Here is a 19,714-nt window from a genome sequence, read left to right as displayed (position 1 = left end):
AGGGTACTTACTTAATGAGGATTTTATTTCTGGTCCAAGAAATCTCGGGCTGAGGGTAGGATTCCACGGCACACATGAAAGTTGCTACTTCTTCCACTAAGGCATCTACAGTTTCAAGAGGTGTGGTGATGACGGGAGCTAAACAGAGCAGAAACAAGGGAGAACTTTCCAGAATGTTATTTATTACTCGTGCTTTAGCAGCCAGAAGCTATGACATACCTGGATGAATATTACTGTTCAAAAGCCCACTAGGCGTGGGATGACCTGTCTGTCAAGTCAGTGTTCCAGAGGAGACAGGAGATTCCTAGCTGGCTAGACTAGCTGAGTCAGAAAGAGACCCTGTTGTCAGTAAATATAGCGGAGAGCAACCAAGGGGGATATCTCACATCAGCCTCTGACCTCCACACATGTGTGTTCAGATGTGAAAATGTGCTCCAAGCCACATAAAAATACACAAGTGAGCCAGGCGGTGGTGGCGCACGCCTTTAATCCCAGCACTTGGGAGGCAGAGCCAGGCGGATCTCTGTGAGTTCGAGGCCAGCCTGGGCTACCAAGTTAGTCCCAGGAAAGGCGCAAAGCTACACAGAGAAACCCTGTCTCGAAAAAACCAAAAAAAAAAAAAAAAAAATACACAAGTGAATTTTAAAAAGAAATGAAAATGTAAATTAAAATTATACTCACTGGGGTGGCTATAAAGATAAAGAAAAATAACAAACGTTGGTGAAGATGATGATAGATTAGAACCATGTGCATTGTGGGTAGGAATTAAAATGGTGGTCATTGAGGAAAAGAGTATGGAGGTTCCACAGAAAGAAATCAAGAGAATTATGATCAGCAATTCCACTTCCAGGTACGTATTCAAGAGAAATGAAAGTGAAGACTTAGATACTCAAATATTTTCACATCTCTGTTCATAGCATCACTACTCATAATATCCCAAAGATGGAAGGAACCTAAGTGCCACCATCAGATGGCTAAACAAAATTCACACACACACACACACACACACACACACACACACACACACACACACACACTGAGATATTATTTGGCAATGAAAATAAGAGAAGTGTTATATTCTATGACACAGAGGAAACATGGAAACAAAAAACAAAGCATATGAAAATAATCACAGAGGATCATGTTATAAGATTCTATTCATAAAACATGTGCAATTCACAAGCCTACAGAGCAAAAAATACATTAATTATTGTCTAGGACTGGGTGGGAAGGAAGGTGTTGCATCCTACGTAGTGGATTACAGGTGGTTGGGAGCCTCCTAACGTGGGTCTTGGAGACGGAACCCAGGTCCTCTGGAAGTGCAGCGGTGCTTTTTAACTGCTGAGCCATCTCTCCAGCCCCACAAAAAAAGTTGAGTCATTATTGATATCCTAGAGTCTATCACAAATGAGCGATCACGCACATAGAAAGGTATGTTAGATGACTCGGGCCATGAAACAAATGAATTCCCCTCGGCTGCACTAATGGAATAAAGTGAGCAAGGGGGGGCATGCTGTGGATATCGTTCTGTATAAATAAAACACTGATTGGCCAGTGGCCAGGCAGGAAGTAGGCAGGACAAGGAAAGGAGAATTCTGGGAAGTGGAAGGCTGAGTGGGGGAGACACTGCCAGCCGCTGCCATGACAAGCAGCATGTGAAGATGCCGGTAAGCCACGAGCCATGTGGCAAGATATAGATTTATAGAAATGGGCTAATTTAAGATATAAGAACAGTTAGCAAGAAGCCTGCCACAGCCATACAGTTTGTAAATAATATAAGCGTCTGTGTGTTTATTTAATAAGTGGGCTGTCGGACTGCCAGGGTTCGGCGGGACCAGGAGAGAAGCTCTCCAGCTACAGGAGCAGGTGGTTTTGTCTTCTTGCTATGGTCTGCTGGAGCTGGTTTGCACTGGCAAGAATGTGAATTGCTCTTTTTTATTTTTTCCTGGAATTTTGCTAGTAACTATTAAATAGCTATTATTGATAAACTAAAGTGCATACATTTATAGTTAAGTTATATTAATGCTTAATACAAATAATGCTTAAAAATCAATCACATCTAAGCTGCAGAGATGGCTTGAGTTTAGTCCCCTAGGATCTACGTGAAACAGCTGGGTACAGGAGCACATGTCTGTAATCCCAGCCTTAGAGAGGCAGAGACAGGAGGCTTACTGGCCAGCCAGTCCAGCTGAAGTAGCCTGAAGTGAGCTGAAGATTTAACATGTCTCAAAAATAAGGTAAAGAGCAGCCGAAAAAGACACCTGGACAACCCCCTTCACACACATCCATCAGTTGCTTTTGAACTACAGTATCTCCATGCTCTGGGACTACTTTGATGGTGAAAATGGCCTACAACAATACTGTGCCTGCTGATTCTTGACTATCTCCAGGATTTGTTGGTTGTTTGAAACTGGATGTGGTTTAGAATCTTTTTACTGAAGCAGGACAAATCAGTAGAATTGTTTTTTTCTCAGAAAATTGGACCTTAAATATATTTCAGAACACTGTCTGATAAACAAGACAGGGTGAGATCATTGCAAAATAGTGCTTTGAAGGGTAGCAATAATAAAAAATGCTCAGGCTTTTGTGAAAGGTAAACATGTCAGGCAGAGGAGAAAAACAGAAAAAAAAAACATGGCGTGTCAACTGTCTTGGAAGCAGAAGTAGCCTTTTCTGTTTTGTTTGTCTACTTCGTCTTTTCAAAATAAATCTTAACAACCATGTGTTATTTTTTATTTTAAAAATAAACTCGATCCATCAGTTTCTTTCACTGTGCACAGACGCTGAAATGTGGAGGTGGTGGTGATACACACTCTGCTAAAAACAGTTAAGATTGAAGAACCAAGATACAATCAGCAAAATCTTGAAAATCTTAGACACAGAGAAACACATGAGGTGTCACTTAGAGCAGTATCATGTTAACATCTTCCCGCATTCAGTGATGTGACAGTCTTGGTCTGACTCTGGTTTCAATAATATCAATACCTAAAATTATTCAAGAACCTTCTATGTGCTCCATCTCACATGTCATCTTTACTATCTTATTTATAAATAAATAAAATAAGAGTTAAGTACAATTAAGCATTTGTAAACTAGACAAGGACTAAGGATAGTTAAATCATTTTTTTGTAACCATTCCCAAAGTAGGAAATGGTAAAGATGAATTTCAGGGTTAAGGGTGGCTTAAAGGCCCTGTGTCTGAGCTGGAGAGAAGACTCAGTGGGAAAGTCCTTGATGTGAAACCATGAGGACCCGAGTTCAGATCCCCAAAGTAAACATACAGCTGAGATTGTAGCAGGCGTGTCTGTAATCCCAGAGCTCTTATGGGGGAGGGTGGGAGATGGAGACTGGAATCCTTGGAAGCTGGCTGGCCAGCTAACCTGCCTTACAGAGTGGCAAACAAGAGATCTCCACATACATGCCTCAGTTTGCACATATCTGCACTTACACATGAAAATGTATGTGTGTGTGTGTGTGTGTGTGTGTGTATGCATACACACAGAGAGAGAGAGAGAGAGAGAGAGAGAGAGAGAGAGAGAGAGAGAGAGAGAGAGAGAGCCTATCTCTGAATTCTAGAATGGATGTATGTTATAGTCACAGTTATGCACAGAAAATGGGAGGTTTAAATCAGTATTAATTTCTAGAAGCAGAACATAAGTTTTCCAGATCCATTTTGCCCATCTTCCAAAGCTATCCAAATTCCCCTTGAATTCCCTTTGAAGTGTCGCTCACACCACCATGTAGCTGTACTGAAGGGTGTGATCGGCTCAGCAGGTCTCTTCCTGTTTGCTCTCCCCCTCACCCAGCTTTCATCCCAGCCAGAGCCTGTGTAAACCAAACCTCTGTCTTTTCTCCTGATCCAAGAACCACATGAACAACAAACACATGAGGATGAATGCAACCCTTTCAGGACCCACAGAAAACTTAACTTGAATTCTAGGTGTTGATGAGGAGGTCATGATACTACCTTCCTTTGTCTTTTGTGGGCTTAGAACATGGCGCTGACACACCGACTTCTGGCTGAACCATGACTAATGAACGTGCCCAAATGCAAAGAAGCCAGGTGCATTTTTTTTTCTTTTTAAGAAAATTGGTAGCTGAGAGGTCAGACCTTTAATCCCAGCACTCAGGAGGCAGAGACAGGCGGATCTCTGTACCAGTCTGGTCTACAAAGTGAGTTCCTGTACAGCCAGGGCTACACAGAGAAACCCTGACTCAACAAAACAAAAGAAAGAAAAAAAAAGAAAAGAAAAAACTTGGTGCTGAGACCTTAAAAAAATTCATGTTTTTCTAATTATTATCAATATAACATTGTTTCTTTATTTTTTCAGTCTAAGTAAACACTTTGGTATTGGAAATTTTTCAGATCCCTCAGAGAGAATAATAGGTATTGATTGTTATCTGATGTGTTCTAATAGCTGGCTCATTTAATTGCAGTGAAATGAAATTTTTTGTTACAATGTCTTTGTAACTTGTATGATTAACCTAGAATGACACTCAGCCATTTTCAAAGCTGGGTCATTAATTCCTCAAAACTGAATGCCTTCTTGATTATCCCATTAGGATGGACTTTCACGGGAGTTCTGTGTAGCCTTCGAGAATGGCACAGTTTGCATCCCTCGGAGGTGTTCCTTTGGGTTTAGCCACCATCCTGTAAGGACACAAGTAAAGCATGCTACCTGTTACCTCACAGCAACCACGGGGAAGCCTTACTGTGACAGTGGATAATGGCATTGTTTCATCCACAAGGAAACCGAGACAGAGACTACATGCTTTCCTTAAAGATGGTGGGGACAGGAAAGGGGAAATTGATTGTAATACCTGCTTCCCATTCTTGGTTGTCTGAACTCTAGCATCTGGTATTTTTCGCATAACCCCAGATTCTGCACCCTCAAGTTCTTCTGCTTCATGGCCTCTGAAAACACCGATCCTGAATTCATCTGAACACCTGCCCTCACTACTCCTGTGTTCATGTAGTGCTTGCTGGACACAGGGAAACAAATTCCCAGGTTGGAATCACTCTTAAACTGCCATCTGCAGCCCTTCCTTGATGCTCTACTGGGCCTGTGTACTTCTGTCATCTTCTTGAATGGACCAGTCCGAGGATGTCCCCTTCACTCCTCCTCATTGGCCTCGAGTCCTACTTCACCTTCAGAGACATTATGAAATTCCCACTCTTTCCCCCCCCTCCATGAGAAATGACGTAAAGCAGCTGTTTTTCCTACACATACAATGAGTGTCAGTATGAAACACTGACCCAGGACTTGCTGTCCTGGATGGGGTTCACAACAGCTGTGTTAGCTCTGACTGAGTCATAAGTGGAATCTGTGAATCCTGTCCCTGCATACATGTGATTTAAAAGACAGGGCTTCTTCACTTTATCTAAAGAGAAATTAGACATTAAACACCATAGGTTTGATAGTAAATGGGTCGTTTTGAAAGTGAGATTTTGTGAGGAAATCCTTGTGCATATTAAATAACTCCAATTCTGCTAATGTGAATCTTCTGCTCTTATTTTTTACACCACACCATATGCTTAATACACCCTGATAAATCAGCAAGTGCTTTTAAAATTTATGGCTGAGGAAATTCAACTAAACGTTGGCCACTTTCACACATGATGATTTCTAAAAGTCTCCTGCTTGAGGTGAGGAAATTAAACTCATTAAAAAAAAAATCTCAGGGCCTGGAGAGATGGCTGAGAGGTTAAAAAAAATCTCACTAGTTAAGGTGATCTAGAAAGACGAAGATGTTCTTCTTTTGGTGTTAGAATGCTAGGCGTTTCAAATAATTGAAAGCTAAAATAATAAACCATTAATCTACAAAGCCGGATAATCTTATGATAAAAACAGTGTATGGAGGGAGACACGATTCCTCTGAACATTCTCCCTAGCCTTAAACAGCCCTGTTTTAAGTACATCTGTTCTGGACCTGCCCTCTCCACCAAACAGGACTGTATTCAGTGACACATCACTGCGCAGGTCCCTTGATTTCAGTCTAAACAAGTACACCCTCTACCAGACTCTGCCCTGCTATCCTCTGCCAGCTACTGAGAACTGCCGTGAGCTAGTTCAGCCAGGACATCTTCATCATCTTCACTGATAATGAAGAAAACAATACATTCAAATGGCTCTTTTCTAACAAAATATGTCACATATTACAACATTAAAATCTTAAAGACTTCATGTTTCCTGTTATTTGCTTTCAGAAGTCATCTTGTACATTGAGCAGATGTCTAATCACCTAGAAGTGGTGTTTGGGGACAAGGCCAACATGAATGAAGCCAATATTAATTTCAACTTTTACAATAAACAGAGTAGGCTAGGAAAACTATTGTTTTGACTTTAAAATTTGCAGCCAACACATTGTAAAAAAGTCAAATTGGATCGATATCCTGGTGGTTTTCTTTAAAAGCTAGAATAGTTGGTATTGCTACCCTGTGCCATGATTCTGAAGTTAACAAAACAGAGATGATAATATGCATTTGAGTAAAGGCTTAGGATGGCGAGGGACTAAAAAGAAGTCAGTTCTCTCCAGATTCTAAGTTAGCATACACATAGAGAGGTGTTTGGTGAGGGTTTGTTGTTATTTTTTTGTGCAACCAGGTTTGATCAGAACTTCAAAAGAGCTGCCCTCTTCACATCCTCCTCGCTTGTGGGTAACTGCTTGGTACAGATTAAAATGAATAAGACCTATTGGGAGCCACGGGTCCAAACAGCCAGGTGTTGCTCTTCCGGACATCTGATCAGGAAGTATTAGAATGACCCGAAGCCAATGGTAAGTCATTCTGGCTATTATTAGCTATTTTTAAAGGTCCAGATTCTTTTTTTATCTAAAGATGCCTTAAAGTAGCATTGTGATGTAAATGATTTAGTACAGTAGAAGAAACCAACTACTTTGTCCGAGTAAAATGGAAAAAGAGAAGCAAGAAGTAAATAAATAAATAAATTCATGCAATCAGATTGTTTGGAAAGAACACTGTCTGTTACTTACATGGGATCCTTGACCTTTTGCCTCCCAAACTGTAGGAACTACAGAACCTAAAGCTGTGTTTCCCACGCACCCACAGACACCACCTTCACTGATTCTTCAAGGTAAACTTCATCAGTGCTTTGGCACCTCTTTTGAAACAGGAAATAATTCATCCGACTAAAACCCAGCCCTCTTCACTTAACAGCACTATTAATAACATTCAGTCTGCCTCTTCGTGTCTTGCTTTGAAAAGATTTCAGCAAAGACCCAGTAGCTTTGCGAATCACGTATTTTCCACTCTTCCTGATTCTAACTGTCATAATACTCTGGCCAGAAACCACAGCACTGTGGATGTTCCTGCTGCTGTGACAGGTGTTTGTCACTTTCTTAAGTTGCTTTCCCCCTTAGGTGGTGTTATTTCCGGTACATTCCAAAGCACTGAAAAAAAAAAAAAAGAAAAAAAAAAAACCAGTGCACTCTCTCGTCAGGCCCAAATCACAACACCAGTAACAAAATTACGGAGATGTGTCCAGGCTGTTATTCTACAGGGACCTTCTGTGCATCTTTCTCTGGGTCTGATTTCTAGCTACTAAAATGTTCATTAAGAGTTTGGTAAAAAGCTAAACTTGAAAATAAAAATGGCTTTTACTTCGGAGCAAAACACTCTGGCTATCTGGAAGTGGGGTGGATTATGCTCTTGGCAAACCAGCATGCAATGGTTTCTGTCACCCCTGTAGACCACCCCAACATTTGACACGCACAGAAAGAAACAGAACAGACCTCCATAACTCACAGTCTACCCAGCAACATCTCCCTAAACGAGAGGGCTCCGCACGCATCATGTTTTTAATCACAGAGCTTAGAAGACAACCATCATCGGAGAACGCGTCTCTTCCTCCATACATTCCGCCCCTGCCTCACCCAAACACATCGTAGTATGATCAGCCGCCAAGAAGCTCACACACATTTTAAGGCAAGATAGTGCAGACCAACCTTTTGGAAGTTTCTCAGTCCCACTGAAGGCAACCAGGGTGAGAATCTGTAACAGTGGAATGTTGATGAGCTCTCTCATGGTTAATCCAGGCTCAGAGCGAAGGTTGCTTCTGGACAATTGAGGAAAATTCACCGTGGTTTACATTTTAAAGCATGGTTTGTTACAACAGGGTTGTCTGTTACCGACTGTTTGTGTCTGCAGCGCCACAGGCTCTGAGTATAATCAGGAATCCTCAGACCTGACTGTGATGATGGACATGGCCAGCTGGGGAGTATCCACTTAGGCTGGTAACGCAAGTGGAGGGCTGGAGGAACAAGGGAAAGAAAATCCCTTCAGAATCCCTTTTAAGACAGTGGCAGAAGGACAATACCAGATGCCATTGGCGGCCACTACAGTTTTCCCTGAGCTATAGCGTTCCTAGTGTGATTTTGGTCCACCACCTCTGCTGCACTCAAATGAGGAATCCGGATCAAACTAATTTTGACTCCTCTCCATCTCTCGCCCGACCCACAGCCCACAGCCAACCCAGCCCAGCTGCTCCAGGTTTCACCCGCTCCACACTCCTTGAATTCTTGCCCTCTTGTCCCTTGTAGGAGCAGGATGGGACCCTAACCTGTTTCTTACAGTCCTTAGAGTCTTGTACCTTCTCCCTTGGATATCTTATCAGGAGATAGCCCCTCCTGACCCAAGCCTGCAGTGATTTCTTCACATCAAAAGGCCTGCAAGTCTTCCCGCTATGATGAAGAAGGAGGACTTGTTGGCATCTGGTTGTCTCTGAACTCTCATCTTTTATGATCCATGTTTCTTATTATTCTGTATCCTATTTGAAGATCTGCTAATATTGCCCTGTTCCCAAGCAGCCCTAACTGACTAGAAGGCAGACATCTTCTGAAACCTGTGGGAGACCGCATGAAAGAACGCCTACCACCTACCCCAAAAGCACGAAGGCTAGATGTTCTTCCAGTAAGACAAAACCTTAAGATGGTCCTGAGGTACACACTTCATGAAAGCAGGCTGTGTTCGTGACTTTCCTCATTGTCATGACCAAAGAGCTGACGATAACAACAGAAACCTGAGGGAGAAAAGGCTTCTCTGGGCTTCCGCCTTTTCTGCAGGAGGATGAATTCTGATCCACCCCACCCAAGCTTGAGGCACCTGGTCACATGGCACCCATTCTCAGGCTGCCCTTCAACTTGCTTCCTTCTTTCTCCCTTTGAATTTAGTCCAGGGCCACAGCCCATGGAATGACATCACCCACATTGAGGGTGGCTCTTCCTCCTTGCTTACCCTTTCTGGACACCCCTTTGCAGACATGCCCAGAGGTGTGTCTCTTACATGACTACAAGTCAGGTCCAGATGACAAAGAAAATGAACTGTCACATCTGCAAAACCATGATAACAAGGGCAAAGCTCCAATTCTCTGATTCCTCCTTTGTAAAACAATCTAAAGTGTGTTTTATACATATCCTATGTGAAGAAAAACATAGTAAATGATATAGACACACAGTGAAAAATTAACCTCACATTTGCTCTGTCCACTTGCCCTATCCATTCTGTTCCCATCCCAAATGATAGCAAATACTTATAGTGAGTGTTGGCAAGGATATGGAGAATGAAGAACCCATACACCTTGTTGGTAGGAATGGAAACCAGAGCCATACTGGGAAATACAATGGGAATTACCTGACAACCTGAAAGTAGAATTAGCATATGATCAAGCAACCTGCCTTCTCAGATATAAACAAAGAAAATGTCCAAGAGATATTTGCCTATGTCCATTACAGAATTATTCACAATAGTCAAAATAATAAGTGACCTGTGTAGCTGGAGTTTTCCTGTGTCCACCAGGCTGCTGCAGCCCCTCAGACCTATGTAAACACACAGAGACTTACATTACTTATAAATTGTATGGCCATGGCAGGCTTCTTGCTATCTAGTTCTTATATCTTAAATTAAGCCATTTCTATAAATCTATACCTTGCCACATGGCTTGTGGCTTACCGGTATCTTTATATCTTACTTCTCATGGCAGCAGCTGGCAGCATCTCCTGAGTCAGCCTTCCACTTCCCAATTCTCCTCTTTCCTTATCCCACCTATACTATACTTCCTGCCTGGCTACTGGCCAATCAGCATTTTATTTATCCATCAATCAGAGCAACATATTCACAGCATACAAAAGACATCACCAGCAGACCTGAGGATAAGTGTCCATCAGTGTGTGAATAGAGAAAGAAAATGTTGTATATACACATCAGGTAATGCTACACAGGCCCCAAAGAAGGAAATTTCTGCCAGTCACAATATGGGTAAATGGGGATAAGGGACATAAGCCTGGCACAACCAGATAAATACTGTGTCCTCCCGTATATGTGGAATGTAAAAAGTCAATCTTGTAGAAACAGAGTAGAAGGTTTATCAGAGACAAGAGGAGAGATGGGGAGAGACAAGACTGATTTTTAAAAAGGTACACATTTTCTGTTGGTCTAGAAGGGTGAGTTTTTGTGATCTATTACTCTGCATGGTAACCATGCTTAATGTACTGCATGGTTTTGAAATTGCCAGTGTATCTTTAATGTGCTTGGTGCCTCAAAACTGGGGTGTTGGTGAAGTGTTTCATGTGTTGATTAGCTTGTTTGGACACATTCTGCAATGTGTCCATAAGTTAAAACTGTTCCCCACACACATACATGAAACATATTGTCAATTGAACAAATAAGTAGAGGAGGAAGGAGTTGAAAAATGACCTAGTGCATGAATCTAAGCACCTCCAGAAGAGTATGAAGGGATGGAAGATGTTAGCAGTACTGGAAGAAGAAGCTGGTTGAAAACATAAATATTCAGACATTTGTTGTAGGAATATATTATGAAGGATCCTGTAAATATGAAGAAGTCAAAGGCACAGGAGAGAGAAGACAGGATGTCCCATGTCTCAGAGAAGGCAGGAGGAGCTGGGCCTTTGAACACAACATCTTGTCACAAAAAATTGCCAAAGAAGCAGACTGGAGAGATGGCTGAGCAGTTTTGCAGAGGACCTAGGCCCAGTTCCCAGCACTCACATCAGGCAACTCACAACTGCACATAACTCAAGTTCCAGGGAATCTGACAGCTGCACATATGTGCCGTACATACACACGCCCAGGCATGCACGCATACGTGCAAAATAAACAAATAGTCTTAAAAGTGCTGAGGAGGAGATGAATAGGAAAATGCATAGGCAAGGGTGCAAGGAGCTTACAGAGTCCCCATCTGATAGCTGCTGCTGCTGCCTCTATAAATTAGGACCGCACGGAATGAGAGGGTTTAAAGCTTTTGCCTCCCAGATTAGTGAGGCCCACAGCTGAGGTCGTTGGCTTTAAATTTAGACTGATGCTCATTTACTCTGGCATGATACATTTGTTTTATCACCAGTGCTTGTCATCTTCCTAAATGACACACGTTGAATGGTTGGGCAGATTTATTTGGGGAATTGAGGGAGGAAAAGGTACTCACTGGCGCTACATTAGTCCAAGGAAGCAGCGTTCTGGAAAAGAGAATGGAAAGTGATAGATGCTAGGGAGCAGAGCGATGGATTCAGGACAGTCACTTAGTAGGTGACGACGACACAGGCAGAAAATGGACAGTGACCAATACTTGTCCTCATCTTAAGATCGCTGAACGCTGTAAGACACCGGAGAGTGGGGTCAAGGACAAAGGGCGTGGCCCTGAGACAGGGGTGAAGTTAGCGGTTTAGGTGCTACCCTGGGGAATGGAGCCCAGGGACTGGGGATATTGTATTTAAATGGAGGTAAACTCGCTTCTCAGACTAGAGACCAGCTCTGAAGCCATTGGCATTTAGGAGAGACCATGAGGTTGCAGCAGTGTGCATAGAATGGATTTGAGACAAATGGGGAGAGAAGAAGAAGGCAGGTTTGGTTAACACTAAGCCAAGGTGAATGTCAGATTTCCGAATTAAAGGAAAACATAGAATATTTAACTATGTCAGGCAGAATCTCCAAGAGGAAAAGCAGCCACTGAAATGCATTTATTTATACCCTATATCCATGAGTAGCTATCAGGATCTGTTGTGGTTTGACTGAGAAATGCCTGCTATAGACCTATGTATTTGAACACTCGCTCTCCAGTTGTGAGAGGCAGTAGAACTACTTGGGAGGTAATGGAACCTTCAAGAGGAGGAGCCATGCAGGAGGAAGCACATCACTGGGGGCTGCCTTTGAGTATTGATGATCTCACCCCACTTCCTGTGTTCTCTCCTTCTCCCTTTCTCCCTCTCTTCCTCTTCCTCTCTTTCCCTCCCTCCCATTCTCTCTCCTTCTCCCTCCTTCTCTCTCTTCACCTCCTTTCTACTCTCCCCCACCCCTCTGCTTCCAGTGTTTGAGTGGAAATGTAGCCAGCCAGCTTTCTGCCCCTGTGGCCATTCCTGCCTGCCACCAAGCCTTCCCTACTGTTGTGGAGTTTCTCCTTCTGATTCATGAGCCAAAATGACCCCTTTTCTTCTCTAAGGTGCTTTTGGTCATGGCATTTCATCACAGCAACAGAAAAGTAACTAATAGAGAGTTCTGGAAGAAAAGAAATGGCCCACTCAAGTAGAACACAGGGCTATACACAGAGGTACAAAATTATAAAGAAACCTCGTGGAGAACCAGGAAGCCACTAATAGTTGCTATTAACCAACTCTAGAAAAAAAAAAAAAAAAAAAAAAAAAAAAACAGCACAACCTACACACACTGTTTCCCAATAAGAGGTATGACCTTTGGTTGAGAGATGCAGTTCCAGGGATGGCTCTGATTTCTAGAAATTTCTAAACCCAGTGGGAAGCCAGAGGCCAAGAAAACCCAATGGTAGGGTTCATGGAAGTCAGTTTCTTTGGTCACAGAGCAAGTGACTCTGGCTGAAGAATGGACAGCTCCGGAAGGCAAGCGGCAGTTGGTTCCTCCAGTAGGACTCCTCAGGAAGCTTTAGCCTCCCTTGCCATATGGATGACATAGGAAGTAGGAGAGGCAGACAGGCTCAAATTCTCATTGGTTGTCACTGTGACATCTTTTAACTGTTCAATCACTAGCCTCAGTGCTTGCTCCCAGAGACTGACCACATTGCTCCTGTGACCCCAGCCCTTTCCTCTTCATCTTCAGCACCATTGTGTTAGAAAGGCTGTTTGCCCAATGTTCTCTGAGAACCATTGGTCACATTCCTGAATCCAGAACTTCTTCCTGGTTCAAAACAGTCTGCATAGATACATTTCATGTTATACTGGGTGTTTTAATGGCTTAGCAAGCTTAGTTTGGTCGGTCTTCAAGACATGAGTCTGAAAACCAAAGGGCAGTAGAGTTGGAAGAGCCTGAGGTTCTCACTTCCAATTTGATGGTACTGAAAGAAGAAACCCTCTGTTCCGCCCTCTGGGGATGCTGCCTTCATCATCTAAATACTATAGGGCTGTGATGTCCTTCTTATTCTTGTGGGCTTCATCTCCCTTGATGTCATCTCTGGTCAAGGGCTGTTCAGATGCTCACTGATACCCTAAAGAGCTTTTTAAGTATATTAAAAATAATGACAGGTCTAGATGCCATTCTATGACCAGGTAGTAACCATGAAAAACAAATCATTGCATAGACGTCATTGTCTTTGACAGTGAGCTCTTTCTGAAATCCTGTACTTGAATCTTTATTTATATTTACATATGTTCTAGAAGTCTGTTATCTGCTCTCCACAAATGCCAAGAAAAGCACCCACCTGCTCCTCTCACCCCTGATGGCTGGGTATGGATAAGTTACCTGAGCTCAGATGGTCAGACACCTTCCAGGGACTTGGAATCTGGATCATGTCAGAAGGGACGGTTGGGATTTATTCTAGAGGCAATGATATCAAGTACCCAGTGGCATTCCTGCCAACAGCGGTACACAGTCATGGCAGTGCCTTCTGCAGTATCCAGTGTCGAGGGATGGCAGAGTCTGTGCCCCGTGCTCAGCAGCCGAGCTGTGTCACCCTGACCCAGCTATCCCTCTTAGGAGACCTTGGCCATTGTACTAGACACCAGCTGCCCTTCATTCCTGGGGGGGCGGGGCTTTCTTGGGTTTCCTAGCAGTCCATAAGCTAATAGCCTTTCAATAAGTTATTTCTTTCCTAAGTTAATCAGAGTTACTCTCTGTCCATTGCAACAACGCATGCAACAATGTCTATTTTGCATTCACAAAAGTTAAGGCTTTAAAGATATGAATTGTGCCAAGATTCTTATAATCACTAAACAATGGAGGTAATTTTTTAATTTAATTTTTTGAGAATTTCATACATTGATACTGTATTTTTATATCATTTTTATCCCTTCCTTCCCCTGCCTGCAACTCCTCCGAACATCTCCTCCAATGTGTCTCACATTCATGACCTCTTCTTTAATTCTCAGTTATACACATTATATACTATATTATACATAATAATGTATCCGTATATTATCAATAATATATAGCTAATACAGTAGTATAATGTAGTAGTATAAAATATGTATCATACTGAGTTCTTTTGGTGCTAATTGTATGTACACGTGTTTAGGGCTGACCACTTGGAATTGGGATTGAATAACCTATCAGGGTCTCATCCCAGGAAAAAACTGATCCTCCCTATTAGAGGCAAATTTCTAATGCAGATTTGACTTTTAGTTATCTTTTCCCTCCATCTGTATTGCACATAGAGACTTCATGTTTTAATTGACATTTGCTAGCTTAAGCAGGCATAGATATTAAACTGGTCAAAGGCATTTTTACTTTCTTTAACATGTTCAGTTGTACTCAGTTACTATCATGTACTGTTACTATCTTGGAAATACTAAATGCAGCTACCTAGTGATGTTGAAAGGAGAATCAGACTAGAAAGCATTGTCTACAGATCACACTGGACAAAGCCTGCCATCTGTGACTGACTTACAGACCTCTTTACAAATAGACATAAGCAACTTGGCACCCTCTAGTCAGATGTAGATGGTATTGCCATGTGCACACATGGCTAATGATAAGGTCAGTCAGGCTTCTGGTCCTAATGGCCTCCTTCTAGAACTAGGGTAGTAGCTTCCTTGGCAGAGAGAGCTCTGTTCCTGAATGTCACAGGAATAAGGAACTTCTCACAAGATAGCTAAGCAAACTCTCCCTTCTACTTGAGATGACAGAGAACCTGTATCTGTGGACCCAGGAAACATGAAATTCCATGAATCGGTCCATCATGTATGGTCACCACCCACAGAATAGTGGAAGGGGGAACATATTACTGCCTTTAAGCTATTTAGCCTGCTGTCTTCAGTGCTGATGTGGGTTTTTAATTGGGAAAACTCTCAGTGCTTAAAGGCCCTAGTTACATTCTATTCTCCATGAACCTTTCCAGTAACTGAAAACTTGCTAGGATGCTCCATTCTCTTCTACAAAGCACAGAACTCACACTTTAAAAACTGAAAAAGACAATTAAGAATATAAATACCAGAATTAATAGCACCTAGAAATACTAATTCAAAAACTTTGAGAAAGTAGAGACCCGTGAGATAGCTTTTCTCTGCCAAGTGTACCTAACTATCAGCAAAGAGCACAAGAGGACTGAATAAATCAGGAGATGAATTTTGAATTAGTGGGAAGCCATAGACTATTCTTTGAAGTGGCTAGCCATCCTGAAAAAATACATCTGAAGCTTACTAATTACACCAAAGTGAAATTCCAGACCAAAAGTACTAGAGGAGACTGTGTATGTGTGAGGGGTAGGGGTGGGGTATGTGTGTGACTTACTTAAGGTTTCTATTGCTGTAAAGAGACACTATGACCACAGCAACTCTTACAAGTGAAAACATTTAATTGGAGTGATTCACTTACAGTTTCAGAGGTTCAGTCTATTATCATCATGGCGGGACTGTGGTGGCTGGGAGTGTGGCAGCGTGCAGGCAGACATGGTGCTAAAGAGGTAGTTTAGAGTTCTGTATCTTGCAGGCAACAGGAAGTGAAGTGAGTGTCACACTGAGGGAAATTTGACCAAAGGTGACCTCAAAGCCCACCCACACAGTGACACACTTCCTCCAACAAGGCCACGCCTACTTCAACAATGCCATACCTTCTAATAGTGCCACTCCCTTGGAGGTCATTTTCTTTCAAACCACCACAGGGGGCATGGAAATGAGAATGTGATCTTATTTGGAGAGTCTTCTATATGAGACAAAATTTAAAAGTTATATAAGAATGAATATATTTGACAATACAAATTTTTTGTTTAAGGCAGGATTTCATACATCCTGGGCTGCCCTCAAACTCACTACGTCATCAAAGGTGACTATAAAGTGCTGACCCTACTGAATCTCCTTCCTGAGTGCTGAGATCACAGGCAGGTGCCACCATCATGCCCGGTTTATATGGTGCCGAGGATTGAACCCAGGGCTTTGTGCATGCTAAGCAAGTAATCTACCAATTCTACTGCATCTCCAGCTCCTATATCAAGTTTTAATACCTTGTCTAACAAAACGTGTTTTCCCAAAGTCAAATAAAAATGAGATAACTAAGTCAGGCAGTGGTGGCGAATGCCTTTAATCCCAGTACTCGGGAGGCAGAGCCAGGCAGATCTCTGTGAGTTCGAGGCCAGCCTGGTCTATAGAGTGAGTTCCATGACAGGCTCCAAAGCTACACAGAGAAATCCTGTCTCGAAAAACTAAAAGAGAGAGAGAGAGAGACAGACAGACAGACAGACAGACAGAGAGATGACTGGCAGAGCTAATTAAATACTCAGTGTGTCTTGTGTGTATTGACTTTGTTGACTTTGTTTTCCTCATAAAACTCCCCCACATAGGATTTAACCACTGCTTTTCCTTGGCACTATTTACCACTTGAGACGCACTCAAAAACTGTGTTTTGCTTTTTAACCATTTCGGCAGTAGACAACATCTATAGCTGCACAACTCCCACACCTGTGTCTCCGACTCTGTCCTTAAAGGCATTTGCACATCTGGCTCCCTGCATGCCAGTGAAAACCAGCCAGCTGCTGATTTGCAATCCTAAATTAATCTTTGTGAGATTTTAAACTAAACTAACAGTGAGATCAGAGGGGGCAGGAAACTTAATTTTTCCCTTCTTGCCCCACTCATTAAAACAAAATATCACTTACAGGTCCTGTCTTCATCACAGCTTTCAGCTCAAATCAAATCAAATGAATTCATGCCTTCCTTGCCACTCTCTGCCTCAGTTTAAGGCCTCGTTAGTTTGCTGTCTGTTCACCATAGCATCAACCCAGGGGTCTCCCTACCAACCATGTCTCTATGCCAGTGTTGTGCTTTGAACATGAAGTTTCCCCCGCCAAGGTTCACGTAGGGATGCAGTTACATTAAGCGGTTCAGAATTGTGTCTTACAGTTTGGGTGCATGATTGTTGGAGGGACTCTCAACGGGGGAGAAAAGAAGACTGAGAAATCAGTGCTGCATAGTTGGAATCTTTTGGTAGAAAACAAGGCGATTGTTGTTTATCTAGCTTGTCAAGGAAAAAAAATACCAGGCTGGAATTCTGGGCATATCCCATGTATAGGAAAAGAATGGTTTGGACTTTCCCTAACTTTGTCATTTGGAGTCAGAAGGGCAGTACTAAGCAATGACCTTTCTGAGCTCTTCTTATAATACAGCCGCTATCTGGTCCCTGAGTATCCTATAAGCCTCCATTCTGCAGCCTTGTAGCAGGAAACTTAAAAGTTCTTAAAAAAAAAAAAAAGTTCTTATTAATAAAATCAAACCTGAGCCAGGTATTGGGGTGAGCACTGGAAGATTAGAGAGACAGAACAAGCCACAGCTAACCTCACCTGGCCAACTTCTCAGCTGATCCTGTTTCCTCAGACTGGAAGCTTCTGTGTCCTCATATCCCAATGGCTCTCACCTGAACTGTGCTGCTCAAAACCTAAAAGCTCAATGAGCCAAATGCTTAACCAGCCAAATGCTTCTAGTTCCTGGTCCTCATGCCTTATATACCTTTCTGCTTTCTACCACCACTGCCTGGGAGTAAAGGCTGGCTTTCTGGGATTGAAGGCGTGAGTCACCATGCTTGGCTGTATCCTTGAACAAATAGATTTCTGCCTCTGGAATGCTAGGATTAAAGGTGTGTGCTACCACTGCCTATCCTAAGTATCTAGTGGCTGTTCTGTTCGCTGACCCCAGATAAGTTTATTAGCGTGTACAATATTTTGGGTTACATCTACACAGCCTCATTTCTTTTACCTCCCTGAATCCTAGATCGTAGCTAGAAATTCCTCAGACACTGTGGAATGACAGAGAGGGGAGACTGGAAACCTCCATCTGAGTCCCTACCAGAAGAACAAAGCTCTCCCTATGGCTGCCTATTCTCTCCTTCCTCCTGCTCCTCCTGCTCCTCCTGCTCCTCCTTGGCTGGAGTGCTCCACATTGGAGATGCACGTTCCTTCAGCGATTAGGCATCAGGGCAGGAGAGGAGTGACTGTAGTCCTAGATACTCAGAAGATGAAGCACAAGGATCCTCTCAGCTTATGAGTATGGTGAGGTCTCATCTCAAAACAAAAACAGCCATGTTTTGAAATCCTTGAGGAAAATAATGATAAAAGCCTGGGCTATATCATCTTCAAAAGGAACACCCCAGCAATCAGCTTGACTTCTCCTCTCTTTATTTCTCAGCTTACTTTATTTCCCAGCCATCAGCACTGTTTACATGTTCCGACCGTGGCTTACAGCTGTACAATTCAATTCAGTTCAGCAAATCACAGCTAGGCCGTAAGCCAGTACTGGAATCCAAAAGCAACATGGACAACTGCATCCATCAGCCTGTGTGGCCTTGTGAGAGATGTTCTTGGCAAGGCAGGGAGCACTGAAGAAGGATGAGAACGCTCCTTAGCACTCCTGCCCTCAAAGTAGCAGAATGTGGTTAGTAACCTCTAAAGTGGCCCCAGTACAATCCCCCTTCCTTGAGTGTAAGCTGGACATAAGGACTCTCTTCTAAGAATCAGAATACCAAAGACATTCCTGGCATATCATTTCTGAGATTAGCTTATAAAAAATTGCTACTTTCATGAAGGTGTTATTGGATAGGTTATTGGATAGATGTGGTGGTGCAGGCCCATAATCTTAGCACCTGGGAGGTGGAGGTAAAAATGTCAGGGCACAGAGATAAACATGGGCTGGAGAGTTCCATTTGGGATTGTCAATAGGTTAAGGTTAAACCATCAGGCAGCAGAGGTCCCCATGGTGGAGCAAAAGTGAGGCGTGGCCCTCAGCCAGGTCTGTGTTCAGAGGCTGTGATGAGGAACTCAAGCTCAGAGAGTAAAAGGGAGCTGGAGATCGTCAGGAGAAGTGCTGGCTTACAAATACAAGGTCCTGAGTTTGATCCCACATAAAAGAAGGTAGACCTGCCAGTGCCTGCTTGCCATCTCAGCTCCAGGGAAACAGCCAGGCTCAGATCTGGGGTTCACGGACCAAGCGGCCTTGCTCATCAGTGAATTCCAGGCCAAAGAGAGATCCTGTCTCAAAACGCCCAAGGTGGCTGGCTGCCGAGAAATGGTATCAGAAGTTGACCTCAGGCCTTCTCATACACATGCACACACATGTACCCACAGCAACACATTTTGTGTGTGCGGGCATGCGTGTGTGTGTGTGTGTGTGTGTGTGTGTGTGTGTGTGTGTGTGTGTGTGTGTGCGCGTGCGCGCGCGCGTGCGTGTGTGTGTGTGTGTGTGTGTGTGTGTGTGTGTGTGTGTGTGTGTGTATGTGTGCAGAGAAAGCCAAGAGTGAGGA

The 19,714-nt window shown here is 43.0% G+C and overlaps 1 protein-coding gene across 3 annotated transcripts in view; it reads right to left on the bottom strand.

Moving 5' to 3' along the window:
- Musk (muscle associated receptor tyrosine kinase) overlaps positions 1–8,321 on the bottom strand; it is a 94,208-nt gene extending 85,887 nt beyond the window's left edge. The window contains exons 1-2 of one of the 3 annotated variants that reach the window (XM_076564268.1): positions 7,966–8,321; positions 12–138 (exon numbers count right to left, since the gene is read on the bottom strand). In XM_076564268.1, coding sequence (XP_076420383.1) covers positions 12–138; positions 7,966–8,044 — 206 coding nt within the window. In that variant the 5' untranslated portion in view covers positions 8,045–8,321. The remainder of the gene's footprint in view (positions 1–11; positions 139–7,965) is intronic. The other 2 variants (XM_076564270.1, XM_076564269.1) reach the window with 2 other exon arrangements.
- Positions 8,322–19,714: the final 11,393 nt, after the last annotated feature.

This window comes from Peromyscus maniculatus, chromosome 2 (assembly GCF_049852395.1).
Source record: "Peromyscus maniculatus bairdii isolate BWxNUB_F1_BW_parent chromosome 2, HU_Pman_BW_mat_3.1, whole genome shotgun sequence".
Taxonomy (NCBI): Eukaryota; Metazoa; Chordata; class Mammalia; order Rodentia; family Cricetidae; genus Peromyscus; species Peromyscus maniculatus.
This window is presented reverse-complemented; position numbering and strand designations above follow the sequence as displayed.